The sequence below is a fragment of the Aotus nancymaae genome, unplaced genomic scaffold (assembly GCF_030222135.1).
Source record: "Aotus nancymaae isolate 86718 unplaced genomic scaffold, 86718_ANA_hifiasm-v0.15.2.pri h1tg000011l, whole genome shotgun sequence".
NCBI lineage: Eukaryota > Metazoa > Chordata > Mammalia > Primates > Aotidae > Aotus > Aotus nancymaae.
In genome coordinates this window covers 31098601-31118367 of record NW_026988422.1, presented here as the reverse complement: position 1 = coordinate 31118367, position 19767 = coordinate 31098601, and the positions used below count along the sequence as shown (strand labels likewise).

General features: G+C 46.7%; 1 gene segment (V, D, J or C); it reads left to right on the top strand.

Moving 5' to 3' along the window:
• Positions 1–17525, top strand: part of LOC105726735 (T cell receptor alpha chain constant-like) — a 334902-nt gene extending 317377 nt beyond the window's left edge. Inside the window, 4 exon segments of the C gene segment in view lie at positions 12597–12869; positions 14708–14752; positions 15612–15719; positions 16974–17525. Coding sequence covers positions 12597–12869; positions 14708–14752; positions 15612–15718 — 425 coding nt within the window.
• Positions 17526–19767: the final 2242 nt, after the last annotated feature.

The following is a 19767-nucleotide window of genomic DNA, read 5'->3' as shown; positions in this document are numbered from 1 at the left end:
CTGCATCTCGGACTCCTCCAGTGGATGAGGGGTCAAAGCCCTCAAAATCTGTGGTTCTGGGATCTCGCTATTATACCACCCAAGAGTTTATAGGACTCGAGAGTATGGAATCTTGTGAGTATTTCATAAATAAATTCTATAACCCTCAGGAAATAGCCCTGTTATCAACAACCCAACTTAACATAGAAATCATAGCCACCATCTCAGTGCCTACGATGTTTAGATATTATGCTAGATGCATGACATGTAGAACTGTTTATCTCAAATAACTATGAGGTAAGGGGAAGTATCTTATTTTATAAAAGAAGAAACTGAGGCTCCAAGAAGGAAGTGCCCCAAATCCCAAAGCTAGTAAGTAAGGGGCCTAAATTTAAACCTGGGTCTGCCTGCCTGACCACAAAGCCCTGCTCTATCTACTGCATGATGTCACAGAGCTTGTGCCCTAATTTACTTAGAAATGAGAGGTGATGCCAATCACAGTGACTGGTGAAATGCTTGGAATTTATCTTTTCCACTTTAGATATTGCTGTGAGTTAGAGATGGCACTTCAGGAAATCTTGATGTGGATGCCCCAAGTGTCTAAAGAGTTCTCTTCTCCTTTCAATGACAAAACAAAAAGGACAGAGCCGCTGGGAGCATTTACCCCAGTAGGGAGAAGAGAGAGGGGAGCTGGCAGCAGCCATTCCCTTGTTCTGACTGTCCCTTTCCTTCACCGTTTCTTGTATTTTCCCCAGGCAGACCAGCCACCAGTGTAATTGATCTGCAAGAGCCTAACTCATTTGTGAGTTACAGAGAAATGCAGTGTGAAGGTGCTTTGGATATAGAATTTTAGCTCTGAGAGGGAATTTCAAAATATCTAGTTCAAACCTCTTTATTTTCCCAATAAGAAAATTAGGACCCAGAGAGGTTGGCTGAATTGTCATAAAGTCAGTGCAAACTAGGGATGGAACTACAACCTGGGGATCCTAGTCCTGGGGGCATATTCTGTGACTGCTGTTTGGTGAACTAAACTTCTGATAGGTAGGAAGTGTGAGATATGTTGATGAACAGGAAAAAACCAAATAGGTTTTACAAGTGGAGTACAAAAATGTCCTACTCATTATTAGCACCTTAGCACAGGCTCCCCTAGACCTGCTCCCCAGCAGTAGTGTAGAAATGGAAGGAGAAAGAAATGGCCCATTTTGTCACAGTGCAAATCACTGTGGGAAATACCAATGGCTTCAAGACTATCTTTGGGGCAGGAACAAGACTATTCATTGAAGCAAGTAAGGTCCATGAAATAACCTGATTTATAGTACAGTTGAAGGACATCTGTTTTCATTGTTTTTTTTTTTTTTTCTTTTCTGAGGGTAAGGGCACATGGTTTTGTCTGCTAGTTAAATTAGAAGATAAATTGGCAATAATAATGTTGCATTGTACAGTATCCACGGGTATCACTTTTGCAAGAAACATATAATAACAGACACTTAGTAAGTGTGGGGGGATAGAACTTCCCTAGGTCCTGACTAGAACTGAAACTCTGTAATTATATGAATAACTTTTTTGACTTGAATTTTAGTGACATTTTTACATAATCCACTGTATACAAAGCAGAATCTTCAGTTGGGTTCTATCTTATTTGTTGTCATCTTCCAATGGTCTTAAGAAAATTAAGGTCAAACAGTAAAATTAGACGTACCCTACCACTCTGGTACATGCATGCATAGAAACACCCTTGATAACTAACTTGCGTGTGACTTAGCAATCCCAGGTTGTGGCCCAGTGGCAGGGTCCCATTTTGTACAGAGTTATGTCAGGGTGTGAACACAGGCTTTCAGAAACTCGTATTTGGAACTGGCACCCAACTTCTGGTCAGTCCAAGTAAGTCAAATCTGCAGAAATATGTAGCCACATCCTCAATATTGGGTGCATATAGATATAATTTACTCTGGTCTATAATAGATTACTATTACTACTATTTTGTTTTATTACTATTACTACTATTACTGCTAATTTCAAGTATATATTTTCTCCCATATTATTATTTTTATCCTTTAAGGAGAATTACTGTCAAGATATCAAGAGAAAAATATTTGAATTTCCTTTGAGTCAAGTTTTTTATTTGTTCATCAGTTTCCACCTCTCTGCTGAGGGTCATATAAACCTCACGATGTTTTGGTTTTATACTGCCTTCTTATTATCTCTCTTAGAAATGCTTCCTTGGTTTTTCCTTGCCTAAGCACTTAGATTTTGCAGCTCATATTTACCCAGAGTATACTTAGCTTTTAACCTCTCCCAAAACTGGCCTTCCCGTCCCAATAATTATGCACAGTAAAAGTCAATTCAATTCAGTAAATGATTATTGAGTATCATCAACAACCCAGGGAATCATAGTTGGTTTAAAAAGAAAGAAACAAAAGAATTTTTAAAACCCTAAGATAGGGCTCCTGATCTTAAGAACTTCCATTCTTATCAGAAACAAAGAATTCATCATAAAAAGTCTAATAACAATTTATATGTGAAATTTGCCAAGATAGGGGGTGGGTCCCCTGATGGCTAGAGACAGGATGGGTGTGACCATGCACAGTCCACATCCTTTGGCAGACAACAGGCATGATTACCACCCCCCCACTATGTTTCTGGAAAAGGATTTGAGTCTGTTCTGTGCTGAGATCTTTGACTTTCTTGAGGACAAAAGCCCCCTTGGCAGTTAGCATCCTTGAGCAAGATGAGGACAGAAAGAGGAATGAGTCAGGCATGAGTCACCCAAGACTCTCAGCCCTGAGAGGACTCAGTGACTCAGTCATGCCAAGGCATGTTTTTAGCATGTGCCCCAGCACAGTGTGCATTTATGGGGAGGTGAAAAATACATTTTTGCATATGTCCCCGGGAAAATGGTACCTTCTTCTCAAGCATGGCAGATGAAGTAAGAAAATGCCCACCTGCTTTCTGGTATCTTTAGAAATTTTCACACCCAGCCAGCCTATGTAGGAGGCAATGTTTTTCACAAAGTTTTGTCAAGATTCTGTTTTTCCTAGAGGAGAAATAGCCAAAGGTTATGTTTGTTGATAGCTGTGATGAGGAAAATGAAGGCCAACAGGTAGCACTGGGGTCTGGTGCTATTTATACACATTAGGGAGGTTCCATCGAGTCCTTATACTACCTACTACAAGGAAAGCTTTGGGATCCGCCTTTCAGGGTTTCCAGATCTTAGAGCTCCTGTGAAGGGGAGGTGTCTTCACAGAATGGGTGGGAGAAACCAGGACGTTTTTGTAATACACTTACCCAGAGTGTGACTATGGGAACAACAGACTCACTCTTGGGAAGGGGACCCAAGTGGTGGTCATACCAAGTAAGTAAGCTGGGATCCTCCTGCACAAATGGCCACACCCACCCCCATCCCCTACCTACCCTGTGCTGGACAGCCTCTTACCATATTTCCTTGGGAGCGGGGGAAAGACAGGCCATTCATCAACGCCATATCGAAGAATCTAGGTGGCCACTGTCCCAAATCTTTGCCTGTCCCTCGTTTCTTTCACTCTCCCCTTCTCTCTGCATCTCCACTGACCACACTCCAATTCTCATGTAAAGCTGCCCCTGCTCTTCCCTGAGGCTGAATTTCAGATTGAACAAAAAAACACAGAAGTGAGAGCTAGAGGTGACCATGGGAAAATCTTGCTCATGTTTGCAGAGGGGCCTGACACTAGGATGTCACATCTGTCCCAGGCCGTGCTGATGGTCAGTGCAGAGCAGTGGAGAGGCCCCAGCCTCTTACCCCCACACTGAATTTGGTGGAGCCACACAGGTCTTTGCTATGTGATGCTCGAACCCAGTGTGAGATAAGTGGAGTGTTGGCAGTGCCCAACTGCTAGGGAACCAAGGGCTGAGTTCCTGCCCAGCTCGGGACTGCGGCCCAGTCCACAACATCCCTGAGCCTCAGTTTTCATGACTCTAAAGTAGACAGCATGGTATCTGTTTCCTCCCATCTTTCAAAAATTCTATGGCAATTATTGTGACTTTTTTCTCTGTAATCCTAGGGTTTCACAGAGGCAGGGCCCTGTCTGAGTCAAGGTCATTAGAAATAAAGGAATCCAAGGGCTTTGGATGCCTTGGCCTAATTCTAGATGGTAAAGAGGGAAGGATGAAAGCACAAATCACAGGAAGAGCCTAAATCCTGCATGCAGTGTTGCCTCAGACAGGGATATAGAGAAATCCAACCCCTGGGTCTCCCATGGGAAGAAGACTAGGAGTGGGAACCATCAGAGAGCTCTGGAAAGGAAAAGAGAACAAGGAGCACTTCAAGAAAAGGAGGTCAGAACAGCTTTAGCAAAATGTCTCATAAAATTTTCTTTGCTCTCTGTCCTCGGAGCACTTTCAGAAGCTCCTTGCATCTGACTAAAGTGTAACAGAGCCAGACCCTCAGAATGTCTGCCCCAAGCAAGCAGAGTGTGGTGTTTGTAATGGGGTGCTGGGAGCAGACATGAGGAGTTGCTGCCCTGCTTCTCTGCTGATGGGAAGGTAGAGTTTTCCCCTGGGTTCACAGGGGCCAAAGAGCTCTCCAGTCTCCAGCCCATGGTTTCTGCCCCAAGGCACCAGCACTTGGGGGCTCTGAGGACAGCGGTGAAGACTCTCTACAACTCGGAGAGTATTCAGCAGGGTTTCCCAGGATGTTGTCCAGTACCACTGGGCAATTGGTAGAGGGAGGTCATATGAGGCAGTTTTTATCAAAGGCTCTCCTCACTGTGTGCATCAGGAAGAAGTTACCTACTTACATTTGGAAGAGGAACCAGCCTCATTGTTCATCCGTGTGAGTGTTATAGAAAAGATCAAGGGAAGTTTTGCAGACAGATTATGTTATGGAAGGATACTGTAGTAGTGGGAGTCTGTGCTATGAACTGTTCCATCACTAAAGGAGTCTTTCATTGCCTGGGAGTAACTATCAGTGTCAGGTCTGATGAGATGATTGAGGCTGTGCCGGACAAGGGTTTTGCACAATGATTTCAGAGAACAAATCCCCAAGTTTTGAAAAAAGACTTCACTCTTGGTTAGGTTTCTAAAACAGAACTTCCTTCTTGGCAACCAAAGGGTCTACTCTGCCCACTTCATTCCTATGTCTCTTACGGCTGTGACACTGTCACTACCTCCCCTAGAATCCATGAGATATCTTCCCCTAAATTAGAGCATACCAGCCAGACTGCTGAGGCACTGTGTGGTACTGGAATGGGTGGTACAGGGATGAGTTTCTGGGCTTCTGGCTGCAAGAAGCCTCATCCTTCCCCCCAGTGTAAAGCATTGCTGGGAATCATCCCATTATGAGCTATTTACTGAATGCCTGACATGTGCCAGTGGCCATTCTCTGTCTTTCATGTAATTCTTATTCAATGATCACAGGCAGCCTAATGATAGGCAGCTGGTATTATGCCTGTTTTCTAGGTAAGGTAGCTGGTATTATGCCCATTTTGTAGGTGAGGAAACAGACTTGGGAAAAGTAACTTATCTAATTATATAGCCAGGTGTGACAGACCTAGAGTTTAACTCATTATCTATTTGACTCTAGGGCTTTGAAATTAACCATGCTACCACCATGCCTCCTGCATTCTGTAAAGGAAGACCTCACACCTCAAACGCCATCTGTTTGGACTTTGGTTTGCCCATCCTGAGCCTTCTTACAATGACCATGGCATGGTGACTCAGCACGTCTCAAGAGATTAGTAGAGTCATTGGGTTTGGTAGCATGATACCGGTATGGCAGGGAAGAAAGGAGAAACTTAGGGAGACTATTTATTGGGAATAAAGTTACAGAGAAAGAGAAATTTATCATCAAAGCCGTTAAAAGGCTGCTTAAAAGCTTTACTCCCAAGAGAGAAGCTGTGAATGTGTGAGGGTCATAGGCAGCTGGCAGAGGGCAGGATTTTGTATTGTGTTGTACCAGGGTGTGGACTCGGGCAGGAGAGCACTTACTTTTGGGAGTGGAACAAGACTCCAAGTGCAGCCAAGTAAGTACCCAAACTTAGGCTCCGGCCAAAGACACAAAGAGCCCCTACTCTGCTTTCTTAGATGATGAATCTGTGCCTCCTGAACTAATTTTTCATGTTTCTTTACAAAGCTTGAATATTTTGAATTTTAATTCCTAGCCACTAGCTTAATAGTTTGTTTTCTAATGGTAGCATTTGCCAATGGGAATTGGCCATTTCATCACTGCAGAGACAGATTCCTTTAAGACAAAAGATCTTTATCAGAAAAGAAACCGTGACTGATTACGCCAAAAGATTTATTTTTGTTACCATTTAGTTTTCATGAAAGGTGATGAATTATACTTCCCAAAGACTCTGGGCATTGGACATACTTTCTCAAAACTGCACATCCATTTGAGAAATACAGGGAGAACTTAAAGCCTAAATAATGCCATAAAAATAATTAAAAGTTTATAAAAATGAACCATATAGAAGTTAAAGAAGAAATGAAATAGTCCTAATAAAAGAAGATAGCAGAACTGCATTAGAAATGAATGGAAATGTTTAGAGGGTTTATGCATTCAAAAAATATTGATTGGACAATTATTTTATTCCAAGCACTATGCTAAGTGTGAGGAAGGGAATGGGAGGGAGGGAAGGGAAGGAAAGGGAAGAGAGGAAGGGAAGAAAGGAGGGAGGGAGGATCTCTGCTATCCAGGGAAGGAGGGGAGAGTCTCTGCCATCCAGGAGCTCAGAGTGCAGACAGACAACTGTAGCCCATTGTCATCATGTCATAGTGGAGGTACATGCAAGTTGCAATGGCAGCACAACAGAAGGCATGACCATGACTAGCCTCCTATTCTCATTGCCTGGTACGTACACACCTCCTCCACTATACCTTAAGCTCCATGAGGGCAGGATCCTTTTTCATCCTCACATCTCTACAACTCAGCACAGTGCCTGGCATATAGGTGCCACCAAACAAATGATTGTGGGAAAAACAATGCCTTCTGGCTAGAAGAGTCATGGTTTAGACATTAACAAGTATTCTCTAACAGAGAGAGTTCTTCGACCTCAAAACCAGGAGATTGCAGAATCTATCCAGATGTACGTGGTGGGAGGAGGCCCTTCTCTCAGGGAAGAGCACCTCTGTATTTTTCTGTTCATGTGTGTGCTTCATCAAAGCGTCTTAGCCATGGGTTCAGGCTGAATTTATAAAGCTTGAAACCTACCATATTTCTCAGAGGCGGGAGGTTTACAATATCTTGATAAAGAAGTAGCACAAATGGGTTCTAGCAGCAAATAGTAAAGAGGTCTAATGATAAATATATGAAGTCTGTCTCCACTTGAGAGACTACCCAGAAAATATTTGTTCTAAGGAAATTTTTCTCCATTAGGAGCAGAATCATCTTGGAAACAGACAGCTCCAAGATGTATTAGAAAGGTGTGCAGGAAGAAGACCAAAAGTTCACATTTGGAAAAAGGCATTAAAGCTGCCATTGTTTCTAGCAGGCAAACCCTGCCAGCGTTGGGGCAGCATAGATCCTGCGTGCTGACGACCGCATCTAATCTGTCCTGGAGCTGTTCTGACAGTGGTGAGAGCATTTGCTGCACAGCTGCCTTGGTATTCAGCAATTGCCAAAATAAAATGAAGCTATTTAGTGATGAGTAGAAATAAATAACAGCACCAGTGAGGCCTCTCATGCATCTCAGGAGTGAGTAGGAGGAATTAAGACCCGGTAGGTGAGACTTTTCTCTCTTGTCAGAGAAAGTTTGACTTGGGGGAGCCTGGAAAACAGGGACAGGAGATGAAGTGCCCCAGCCAGGCTGGCCCTGCCCAGGCTTAGAGTTCTTGTAAAGCACCTTCTGATTGTGTATCATCTGGTAGCTACAATAAGCTGAATTTTGGAGCAGGGACCAGGCTGGCTGTACACCCATGTGAGTATGACCCTGCAAGTGATCAGCACAAAAAGAACTGACCACTAGTCTGTGAGAAAACAGGCGATGATTTATAGCAAACTTGGGGATATTTTAAGAAGCACTCATTTTCCACTTCTACAAGCTCTCTTGGTGACTTAAAATGTTCCCATTTCTCATATTAAACACAGAAGTGCCAAGAGCCAATTGAGTAAATGAAAATCTGAGCAGAATAATTTATAGAAACATACAAAGAGTTCCAGATACTCAGTGCTTTCAAGCGAAGCCAATAATATCGGCACCAGATAATCTGAACATTCAGAAATTAGCTAAATGCCCTTGGGGGAAAGAGATGAATTAATGGCAAACACAAATTCTCCTTTATTGCAGCAGGTAACTAAATTCCCTGGATTGGCTAATAAGCATGGTATGGGGATACCTACTCTTAGAATCTTCCTCTCTGGCGTTAGAAGCGTTTTCAACTTCCTCCTAAGGGTAAAAGCAGTGTAGAGGGAGGCACACAGACCCAGGAAAAATTCGGGCTCTACTCTTACCAGCTGTTTTCTATAATGCTTCCACTTTCTCAACAGAAAAATGGCAATAACTACATCATCATAAAATGAGATAAAGGCCAAAATGTAAAGTGATCAATAAGTAGTAGCTTTTCTAAAATATTATTATAATTATTATCGAGGCTTTGCTTATACTAAGGTTTACATTATCATAAAGGGAAAGGGGAATCGCTTCCTTGGGAAATAAAAGATGGGGTCAACAAAGACCCAGTGAGCTGTTTAGAATGTTGCTCTGAGACCCCAGTGGGTTCCAGCAGATTAGCATCGAGAAGGTTATCTCAAAGACCTTACCCACAGTGGGGCATAGCAGTGCTTCCAAGATAATCTTTGGATCAGGGACCAGACTTAGCATCCGGCCAAGTAAGTAGAATGAAGGAGAGCAAGGGAGGGTGGGCAACTATTTCTTCTTTGTCCAAAATGCCGAGTTAAGCCCAGGTATTTTCCTCTGTAGGCTCCCAAAAGGTTTCTTCCACCCATCCCCAGAAAATCCTCCCCTCCTTAGGCTGGGACCTTAGGAACCATGAGGCAGGCCATGAGAAAGGACTCCTGAACCTTCCACAAACATATCCAAGATACTGCTACTTGGAATTGGGGTTTTTGTTCTATTGAACTCTTGGTTTATTTGAAATCATAACTTCAGCCCAGGGCACCACAGCAGAATGGAGCAGGAGGAGAAGTATACATATCAGAAGTGAAATTTCAGTGCAAAAGAGCAGAAGGTCTAACTCTTAGGAGTGTAATTCTCCTGTCTTGTTGGGGAGATCAGTGCTTCTCTTATTTAAGGAATAAGTAGGTCCCATGAGTTTCTGCAATGGTGTCACCTGTGGTGTGAATACCGGAGGAGCAATTGGTAAACTCACATTTGGGAAAGGGACCCATGTGTTCATTATATCTGGTGAGTCATCCCACGTGGCACCATTTGCAACCCCATGGGCCAGTGTCACTAATCCTTTCTTTGGGGATATCACTTATTGTATGGTGAAGCTCGCTGAAGATGTTGTAACTAATTGTCTTACAGAGGTCTGGGAAGGGAAAAGCATTATCTATCTTGAATATTCATGTTTCTCTAGGTCAAACACGTTAAAATTTGACTTTAATCATTCAATGGATATTGTTAAATGCCTTCTATGTGACTGTCACTCTATAAAATGTTAGACTGAATATGAAGTCTGAGATGGATTCCTGTCCTGTCCCCAAGTTGTATATTAAGCAGCCTGAAAACTATTTTAGTGTTGACTAGTTAATGATGTCAACGGACACAGTAGAGATTGAGAAGGGGATAGGGTGCTGGCTGAAAAGGTGGTCTAGACTGAGAGAGTTTCATACAGTACAAAGGATTCATTGAGCCCTGAAAGATGGATAAGATCTGTATGGGCAGAGAAAGAGAAGGGGAGTTCCAGGCATAGAGAACAAGAAGAAGAAGACATGATCTTGGGAATAAACAAGGCGCATGCATTGTAGCCTAAGTAAACATCTGATAATAAAATTGATTGGAAAGCAGTCAGAGATGTCTTTTTAGGCATGGAAAAAGAAAATATTAGAGCATTCAAGAGAATATAGAAGTTAGGGCAGGGGCCAGCTACTGGGAAACAATCTGATTTAGAGATGCAGACTAGAAGTAAAGGTGAGAGAAGCCAGCTGTGGTGTAGCAGACCTCCCCTCTCCTTCCTCAGTGGGCTCTGAGAAGAGGGGTCATCCCACACCTCAGAGGAGGAGAAACCTAAGGGCTTCTGTAATAGAAACACTGGGAGTGGTATGAAGGTGTTACCTCCCAGATGCAAGTTAGCAAAGGAACCAGAGTTTCCACTTCTCCCAGTACATCTGCCCATGGGCCAGTGTCACTCAGTTTCCTGAGGCTCACCAGAGTCAGTGTCACTAATTCTGATTTCTGGGTCCCTCTTGCCTAACTACAGGGAATAGATTTAATGGTAAGGGAGCTTTCAATCACTGCTGTGCCCATAGGGACCTAAAGCACTAGCGCACATGTGCTTCTGCAGTTCACTTTGAATTTAAAGGACAGTTTAGGATCTAGAATAGCTGAACTTCCACATTGAAAAATTGGTTCAGTCTTGCTAAGCCTACCTTCTGATACCATCAGTGATGGGATGTGTTTTTCTTTCTAGGGTAAAATAGGATGTCGCTCCCCAAAGGGCTCTGGCAGACAGACCTCTAAAGACCTCTAAATTAAAAGTGGCAAAGAGATAAGGTTGCACTAGAGGTACATGGGGATGAAAGTATAAAAAGGCTAAAAAAAAAAAAAAAAAAGTACATCTAAACTCAGCCCCTGCTGCCATTTCTCAGTCTCGTGTTCTGCAGCATTGTGCTTTCTAGACCAACACTGTGCAATAGAACTTTGTGTGGCAATGGAAAGGTTCTGTCCATCTGCACTGTCCAATACAGTAGCCACCAGCTGCGTGTGGCTATTAAGCTCTTGATATGAAGTTTTCATTTTTAATTGAAAAAAATTTCACATTAATTTTTATTTCAATAGCCACATGTAGCTAGAGACTATTGTACTAGACAGAGCAGTCTAGACCGTCTCCAGTCTGACACCCACTGGCCCCAGGACTTGAGTGAGTGTTTAACCAGGACTCAAAGTTGGGCTTCTGCCCCTCCAAAGCAACCCCCTTTCTGCTTTAAAGCCAACCTGCATCTGGTGGCCCCTGATCCTCTGCCTTGAGGATCAGCACTTCCAGACTCTTCTGTCCCCTCTGCAGTGCTGCCCAAGACCCCCATAATGTCTAACAATTCGAGGGATGTGTTGGTGGAGCCAGTGGCTTTCTGTCTATCCCTTCCCAGCAAAGGAACTATGTGGTAGGGCCTTCACCCACAGTGATGTCAGGCTGCCCAGGTGTGGGGAGGTTGGAGAAAAGTAGGCAGAATCCTCTGGGGCCAGAGCTCTAGCTGTCTCTCCCCTCTGACCATGGAGCCCACCCCTACTCCACTGCTCCAGGGGCAGCCCCACGCTGCAGGCAGCTCTGCCTCCACTCAGCATCCTAGGGGCTGATTTCTTTGGTTTTGGATCCAGCTGGATGTCTGCATTGCCGAGGCCACCATGGCTGGCTCAGCAAGTGGGGACGAATCACCAAGATCTGAGAAATCTTGTGTGCATGTGAGAGGCTGTGGGAGCAGAGAACCACTGGGTGGGAAATTCTAATCCCCACCCTGCTGGAAACTCTCTGGGTGGTCCCAACATGCTAATCCTCCAGCAAACCTCTACTTCCTCCTCAAAAGGCAGGAGGTCAGAAAGAATAAACAATGAGAGTCACATTAAAAACACAAAATCCTACGGAAATACTAAAGAATGAGTCTCGGCACTAAGGAAAAGCCTCCAGCAGCTCCCGCTTTCTGAGGTGAAGGATAGACGCCGTGGCTCCGCATGGCTCACTAGCACTTTATCACGGCTATATTCTGGCAGGGTCAATGGCTCCAACTAACATTTGTTTGGCACTTTACAGTTTATTAAATAGATTTTTATATGGAGAAGCTCTCATTTCTTTCTCAGAAGAGCCTGGCTAGGAAGGTGGATGAGGCAACATATTCATTTTGCAGATGAAATTCCTGAGACATAAGGAGCTGCTGTGACTTGCTCAAGGCCTTATATCAAGTAAACGGTAGCGCTAGGGCTTAGACACAGATGTTCTGATTTATAGTTCAAAACTAAGAGAAATCTCCTGGTGATATGATAGATTTCCCAGCTTCATGCCAACATGCCGTAAACCTCTCATTCTTCTAATGCCCAGCCTAAGTCGGGAAGACCACTCCAGATTCCCGGATGTACAGTTTGCTTTGCTGGGCCTTTTTGCATGCCTGCCTTTGCTCTGCCAGAGTTACATTGCTGGGGTTTTGATCCTATTAAGCAGAAGTATAAGCAGTACTATTAAGTAGCCCTGCATTTCAGGTTTCCTTGAGTGACAGGCCAGGCCTGGCAAAGAATGTTCACTGAAATCATGGCCTCTTGGCCAAGATTGATAGCCTGTGCCTGTCCCTGAGTCCCAGTCCATCATGAGCAGCTGGTTTCTAAAATGCTATTTCCCATATAAAGCCTGAGACCGTGACTTGCCAGCCCCATGGAGTCCCGCTCTTGTCCATCACAGGCATCTGGACTCCAGCCGGGGTTGGGACAAAGAGGGAAACAAGATCATCTCCTAACCCTGGTCCTCTTGTCCCACAGATATCCAGAACCCTGACCCTGCCGTGTACCAGCTGAGAGACTCTAAATCCAGCAACTCCTCTGTCTGCCTGTTCACTGACTTTGATTCTAAAATGAATGTGTCAGAAAGTAAGGAGTCTGAAGTGTACATCACAGACAAAACTGTGCTAGACATGAGGTCTATGGACTCCAAGAGCAACGGAGCCGTGGCCTGGAGCAGCAATTCCAATTTTAAATGCACAGACGCCTTCAACGGCAGCTCTCTTCCAGCGAACACCTTCTTCTCCGGCTCAGGTAAGGGCAGCTTCGGTGCCTTTGCAGACCGTTTCCTTGCTTCAGGAGTGGCCTGGTTCTGCCCAGAGCTCTGGTCAATGGTGTCTAAAACTCCTCTGATTAGTGGTCTCAGCCTCATCAGTTGCCACCAAAGCCCTTATTTTACTAAGAAACAGTGAGCCCTGTCCTGGCAGTCCAGAGAATGACACGGGGAAAAAAGCAGATGAAGAGAAGTTGGCAGGAGAGGGCACTTGTCCAGCCTCAGTCTCTCCCACTGAGTCCCCCTCTGCCTGCCTTTGCTCGGACTGTTTGCCCCTTACTGTTCTTCCAGACCCCATTCTAAAGCCCTTCTCTGAGCTGCCTCTCCTTATTTCTCCCTGTCTGCCAAAAGATCTTTCCCAGCTCACTCAGCCAGTCTCGCTCAGTCACTCATTAACTCACCAACCACTGATTGTGCCGGTACATGAATGTACCAGGTGCGGAAGTGGAGGAATAAAAGGTCAGATGAGGGGTCTGCCCGGAGGAAGCTCCATTCTAGTTGAGGGAGCCCATCTGTCAGCTGGGGAACGTCCATATAACTTCAGACTGGAATGTATTTTAACTCGGGGTTGAGAAAACAGCCACCTTCAGGACAAAAGTCAGAGAAGGGCTCTCTGAAGAAATGCTACTTGAAGGTACCAGCCACACCAAGGGCAGGGAGGGGAACCTACAGAGGCCTGGGACAGGAGCTCAATGAGAAAGGAGAAGAGCATTAGGCGTGAGTTTAACAAAGGAGACAGGGCTGGATCACAGGGCCTCCTGGGCCATGAGAGGCCAGACAGTATTCTAAGTATATCAGGAAGCTGCTGATCAGCTTCAAGCAGGGAAGGACTCCTAATTTGCTTTTTTTTTTTTTGAGACAGAGTTTCACTCTTGTTGCCCAGGCTGGAGGGCAGTGATGCAGCCTTGGCTCACTGCAACCTCTGCCTCCCAAGGTCAAGCAATTCTCCTGCCTCAGCCTCCCAGGTAGCTGGGATTGCAGGCGCTTCCCACCACACCCAGCTGATTTTTTTATATTTTCAGTAGAGACGGGGTTTCACTATGTTGGCCAGGCTGGTCTGGAACTCCTGACCTCAGGTGATCATCCGCCCACCTCAGCCTCCCAAAGTGCTGGGATTACAGGCATGAGTCACCGTGCCCCGCCTGCTTTTCTTAAAGATCAAGCTGATTGCTGTGTGGAGAGTGGGTTGTAAGCCAAGAGTAGAAGCAGAAAGGGAACAACTGAAGCAGAGAGATGATGGAGGCCTGGGCGGGGTGGTGGCAGGGAGATGACCAACACCATTCAGCTTTCAAAGGTAGAACCATGCAGGGATGAGAAGACAAAGAGGGGATCAAGGGAGGCAGCTGGATTTTAGCCTGAGCAGCTGAGTCAATGACAGTGCCATTTACTAAGATGAAACCAAGGAACAAATTCGGGGTACAGGGATTAAACTTTTTGGAACACATGAAAGTACTTGTTTATACTTTTGATGGCCCTCGTGACTGTGCATGCCTCACTGCCTCCATTGAACTCCAGAATGAAGCCACACAAGGGCAGGGTCCATGTGTGATGGCGCCCTGTGGCCTGTGTCATGTAACATGTACTTTGTACAATCAGTGTACATTGAGTAAATAGAAACGGGGTCCAGAAGTCGAGGCATTGGTCCTGCCAGGGCCAGGGGCTCTCCCTAGCAGCTGCCACATGCTCTAAGTTCCCTCCAGATCTCTCCACGAGGAAGTATGGAAAGGCTGTCGATCACCTGCCCAAGAACTAGGAGGTCTGGGGTAGGAGAGTCAGCCTGCTCTGGATGCTGAGAAAATGTCTGTGTTTTTCCTTTTAGAAAGGCTCTGCGATGCCAGCCTGGTTGAGAAAAGCTTTGAAACAGGTAAGACGGGGGGTCTAGCCTGGGTTTTTGCACAGGGTTGAGGAAGTGATGAACCCACAATAACCCTGACTGGATGAGGATATGGGAATGAATGATGAATGCAAACAGCAGTTCAAGACCTGCTCAGAGCTGGGTGGGGTCTCTCCTGAATCCCTCTCATCATCTCTGACTTTCCATTCTAAGTACTTTGAGGATGAGTTTCTAGCTTCCATAGACCAAGGACTCTCCCCTAGCCCTCTGTATTTCTTTCAATAGCTCCACTGTCAAGAGAGCCAGAGAGAGCTTCTGGGTGGCCCAGCTGAGAAATTTCCAACTCCTTTAGGGATAGTCCTCAACTAACCAGGTTATCCTGAGAACAGTTTCACTCCACAGTCAACAGGCTTTGCCTTCTTTCAAGAAAAGCAACAGTACTCACATAGGCTCTAGGCAATGGTCCTGCCTCTCAGGAGTCTCCCACCACTCCACACCCACCCTGGGCCCATATTCCTTTCCATTTGAGTTGTCATTGAGTCATCCCTCCCGTGGCAGCTGAACTCACTAAGGGGCCCATCTAGACCAAGGGATGGTGATGATAAATTCTGAGCACCTACCCCATACCCAGAAGGGCTCAGAAATAAAAAAAGGGCCAAGTCTAGTCGGTGTTTTTGTCTTGAAACACAATACTGTTGACCCTGGAAGAATGCACAAAATACGTTTGCAAGGGAATATGCACCAAAGCTGCAAGGGAGCGGTGATGCAGGAGCTGCAGGCCTCCCCCGCCCAACCTGCTCTGCCTTGGGGGAAACCGTCGGTGTATCCTGCAGCCATGCAGGCCTGGGACAGGCAAGCCCATAACCGCAGTGGCCTCTTGGTTTTACAGATATGAACCTAAACTTTCAAAACCTGTCAGTGATTGGGTTCCGAATCCTCCTCCTGAAAGTGGCCGGCTTTAATCTACTCATGACGCTGCGGCTGTGGTCCAGCTGAGGTGAGAGGCCTTGAAGCTGGGGTGTGGGGGTTAGGGGCGTGGGTCTCTGGCTGCATCCTAAGCTCTGAGAGCAAACCTCCCTGCAGGGTCTTGCTTTTAAAAAGTCCAAAGCCTGCCGGGGGTGGTGGCTCACGCCTATAATCCCAGCACTTTGGGAGGCCAAGGCGGGTGGATCACGAGGTCAAGAGACCGAGACCATCCTGGTCAACATGGTGAAACCCCGTCTCCACTAAAAATACAAAAAATTAGCTGGGCATGGTGGTGTGTGCCTGTAATCCCAGCTACTCAGGAGGCTGAGGCAGGAGAATTGCCTGAACCCAGGAGGCGGAGGTTGCGGTGAGCTGAGATCGTGCCATTGCACTCCAGCTTGGGTAAAAAGAGCAAAACTCCGTCTCAAAAAAAAAAAAAAAAGTCCAAAGCCTGAGCCCACCAAACTCTTCTAGTTCTTCCTGTTAAAAGCTCCTCTTGTTCAATAACAACGGCCTGAAACGCTATAAAATACACTCTGCTGAACCTCTCCCCTATGAGGTAGGAAATGAGGAAACTGAAGCCACACAGCTAATGAGTGAAGCAGAGAGACATCATTTACACCTCGGGCCTTATGTGGTACTTTCTCACCCTGTGGCTGAAAGGAGCCCCCAAGGCCTCTCCTCATGTCCTCTCTCCCCACTATGGCTCTCTTAGCTCACTAGTAAGAAGACATTACACTCATATTATACCCTAATCCTGGCTACAGTCTCCAAGCCCTCCTCCCCCAGGGCCCCCAGTCATCTTGCTGACAACTGCATCCTTTTCCATCACCATCAAAAAGGTTGGGTGCGGGGGCTCACGCCTGTAATCCCAGCACTTTGGGAGGCAGAGGCGGGAGGAGCACAGGAGTTGGAGACCAGCCTGGGCAACATAGGGAGACCCCACCTCTATAAAAAGTAAAAAAAAATTAGCCAGGTTGGGTGGTGCACGCCTGTAGTCCCAGCTACTTAAGAGGCTAAGGTGGGAGGATCGCTTGAGCCCGGGAAGGTTGAGGCTGCAATGAGCTGTGATTGCGCCACTGTACTCCAGCCTGGAAGACAAAGCAAGACCCTGTCTCAAAAAATAGAAAAATTAAAAAACAAAACAAAACAAAAAAAACCTCCAGGGTTCATTTGCTCCTAGAACTCTACCACACAGCCCCAAACAGAGCCATCTCCGTCACGCCCCTGACAGTCCTGGGTCCTCCTCAGTGTCTAGCCTGACTTCTGTTCTTCCTCATTCCAGGTCCGAAAGATTATAAGAGAGCCTGTGCTCCCTTGCGCCTTCATCCGCACCACCCCTCCTCTCCAAGCAGAGGGAATGCTCCCACCCCCACGGAGGAGAAAGCTGCTACCACCTCTGTGCGCTCCCCTCCCCGCCACCACGGCAATGCCACCAACTGGATCCTACCCGAATTTGTGATGAAGATTGCTGAAGGTGCCAAACACTGCTGCCACCCCGTTGCCTTATTGCTGCTTGTCACTGCCTGACACGCACGGCAGAGGCGAGGCTGCGGCAGCCTCCCCTGGCTGTGCAGATCCCCTCCTGCTCCCCAAAGACTGCCTCCGCCATCCCACAGATGATGGATCCTCAGTGGGTTCTCTTGGGCTCTAGGTCCTAGAGAATGTTGTGAGGGGGTTATAATTTTTTAAATAGTGTTCATAAAGAAATACATATTCTTCTTCTCAAGTTGTGGGGGAAATTAACTCCTTATCGAGGCCCTGCTATGCTGTGTATCTGGGCGTGTTGTATATCCTGCTGCCCATGGCTTCATTAAAAATGACTTGGAAGAGCAGAGACTGTGCCTCTGTTTGATTGGGTTCGGTTGGGTTTTCTGCTTGCTGGTGATCACTAGCTGGGCAGAGAAAATCCACGGCATTTGTCCATGACGCTGTCCAGGAAGCCTCCTTCAACAAGCTGCCTAAGTCAACCTCTTGGAATAACCTCTAAAAGCTTCCGCTTAGCAGGCTATGCTGAGGCCCAGGAAAACCCACCTACCAGCTTGGGCCCCTCCTCTTCCATTCTCATGCCACACCACGGGACCACCAGAAGCAGGAGCCCAGACACATGGGTGTCAGTGACCTGAACAGACAGGGACCACACAGCAAGTGTCCCCAAAACGCCACCCACTGTCTCCTGTCCTACAGCAGCATTTCCTTTGCCTCCCCTCAGACTGGATTTCCACTGAAACTGCATTTCATGGCTGGGGACCACCCCCCGCTCTGCTGCCCAGTCCAGCCCCACACCTGCCCCTTGAGGTGTCCAATCTGACACCAGGAGCAGGGTTAAGAGGAGGCTGGGACCCCAGCAGGACTTTATGCTCCCACCATCCCAGATGTGAGAGTGAGGAAAAAGGAGATGAGCTGTCTCCCCACAAGCCCAGAGATTTGACCGAGGAGAGTAGATGCCTTGAGCTGTCACCTAGGAGAAAAGACATGGGCTCCCTGGGGTCTGCAACATGCTGGGCTCTCCCTCCCGAGACTCCTGCTGCCAGAGCGCCTTTCCCCAGGGTCATGGATGCTGAGGGGAACACAACTCAGAGACCACGCCACCTTCTTCTACCCAGCAACTACAGCTACCAAGACCCAAAGCTGAGGCTTACCAATGCCTGGGGGTGGGAGGGGGTTCCATCCCCGAATACCTCCATGATTTCCCTATGTGTCTGACCACCTCAGCCAGAAATATGCAAATCCACTCAGCTACAATTCAGGCCTGCTTCTTTTCACAGAGATGGAGCTACAGGCTGAGTCTCCCTTAACGGAAATGCTTGGTACCAGAAGTGTATAGGGTTTTGGATTTTTGGGGGGAGGTGGGGGTGGAATATTAGCATTACGCTTGCCAATTCAGCATCCCTAATCTAAAAATCTGAAATCCAAAATGCCCCAGTGAGCATTTCCTTTGAGCATCATGTTGGCACTTTCAAAGTTTCACATTTTGGAGCATTTCAAATAATTTCAGATTTTTGAATTAGGGATACTCAACCTGTACCCGCTTTAATAGCGACCTAGAGCATGTCCCTCCCCTCTACAGGCTTATGTCACCACTTATGAAACGTCGGCTAGGATTGGAGGCTACCTCCCATGCCTTGAACCTCTGATTCTGTGACCCCTGTAGAATTAAGAACCAGTGTCCCCTCTCCTGGTCAGCCCTACTGAGGGGGGTCACAGAATCCCCAGTTCTTTCTAAGCTGCCCCATCTCTCGCCTAAATATAATCCCCTTAAAGATCACCAAAGGGAAAGTTCTCAGCACTCCATCACAGCTGGGTCACTCTCACACGTGGTAGGATGGCACCATCTTCCCAAAGGTAGGGTTTGCCACCTTTGGGGAGCTCTAGGGGGCCTCTACCTCCTCACCCGTCTGACACAATGCTAGAGATTCCACCACTGGGAATTTCTTTTAATTAAAGCATTCTCTTCCCTGCATTAGATGGAAATGCCCCAGGAGGGTTAATAGAGCAAGACTTTACAGCCATTAAAAACTGAGGGCCAATTAGTTTCTCTTTCTTTTCCCCCTGAAGTGGTAATTCATTTTGCTCTACAGAAAAAAGATCCAGGTGAGGGAAGAGTGGGTGGCTGGGGAGGCAGGTCTGCTCCTGTGACTTGGCTGCAGTGACACTGAGGTCATAGGGCTGAGGGAAGGAGACAGCAGCCTGGAAGGCAGTGAAGGGGTCAAAGATAGACCCTTCCAAGAACCTCAGAGGAGACCCGGACTGCAGGAGGCCTGTGGGAGCCTGTGGAGGGAGGCCTGCCAGCCCAGTGCCCTCAGACAGCAAGGCCTAGTGGTCACTGATCCAAGGTCACCCACAGATCTATGCAAGGTGATGCAGCAGGGGCTATGGACCCACCCACACACAAGGAGGGAGGGCAGGGTGGCAAGGCCGGGCACATAGGAGGTCATCCGGAGAGCAGACTCAGCTCCGCCCCTGAGAAATGTATGTCTAAACCCAGGAGATCCTCAATTCAGCAAGAACCTTCCCTCATGTCTGAGGCTGTTAAACCTAAAGCCAGTTAGGGCAGCGGTCAGAGGGGTGGACCAGGA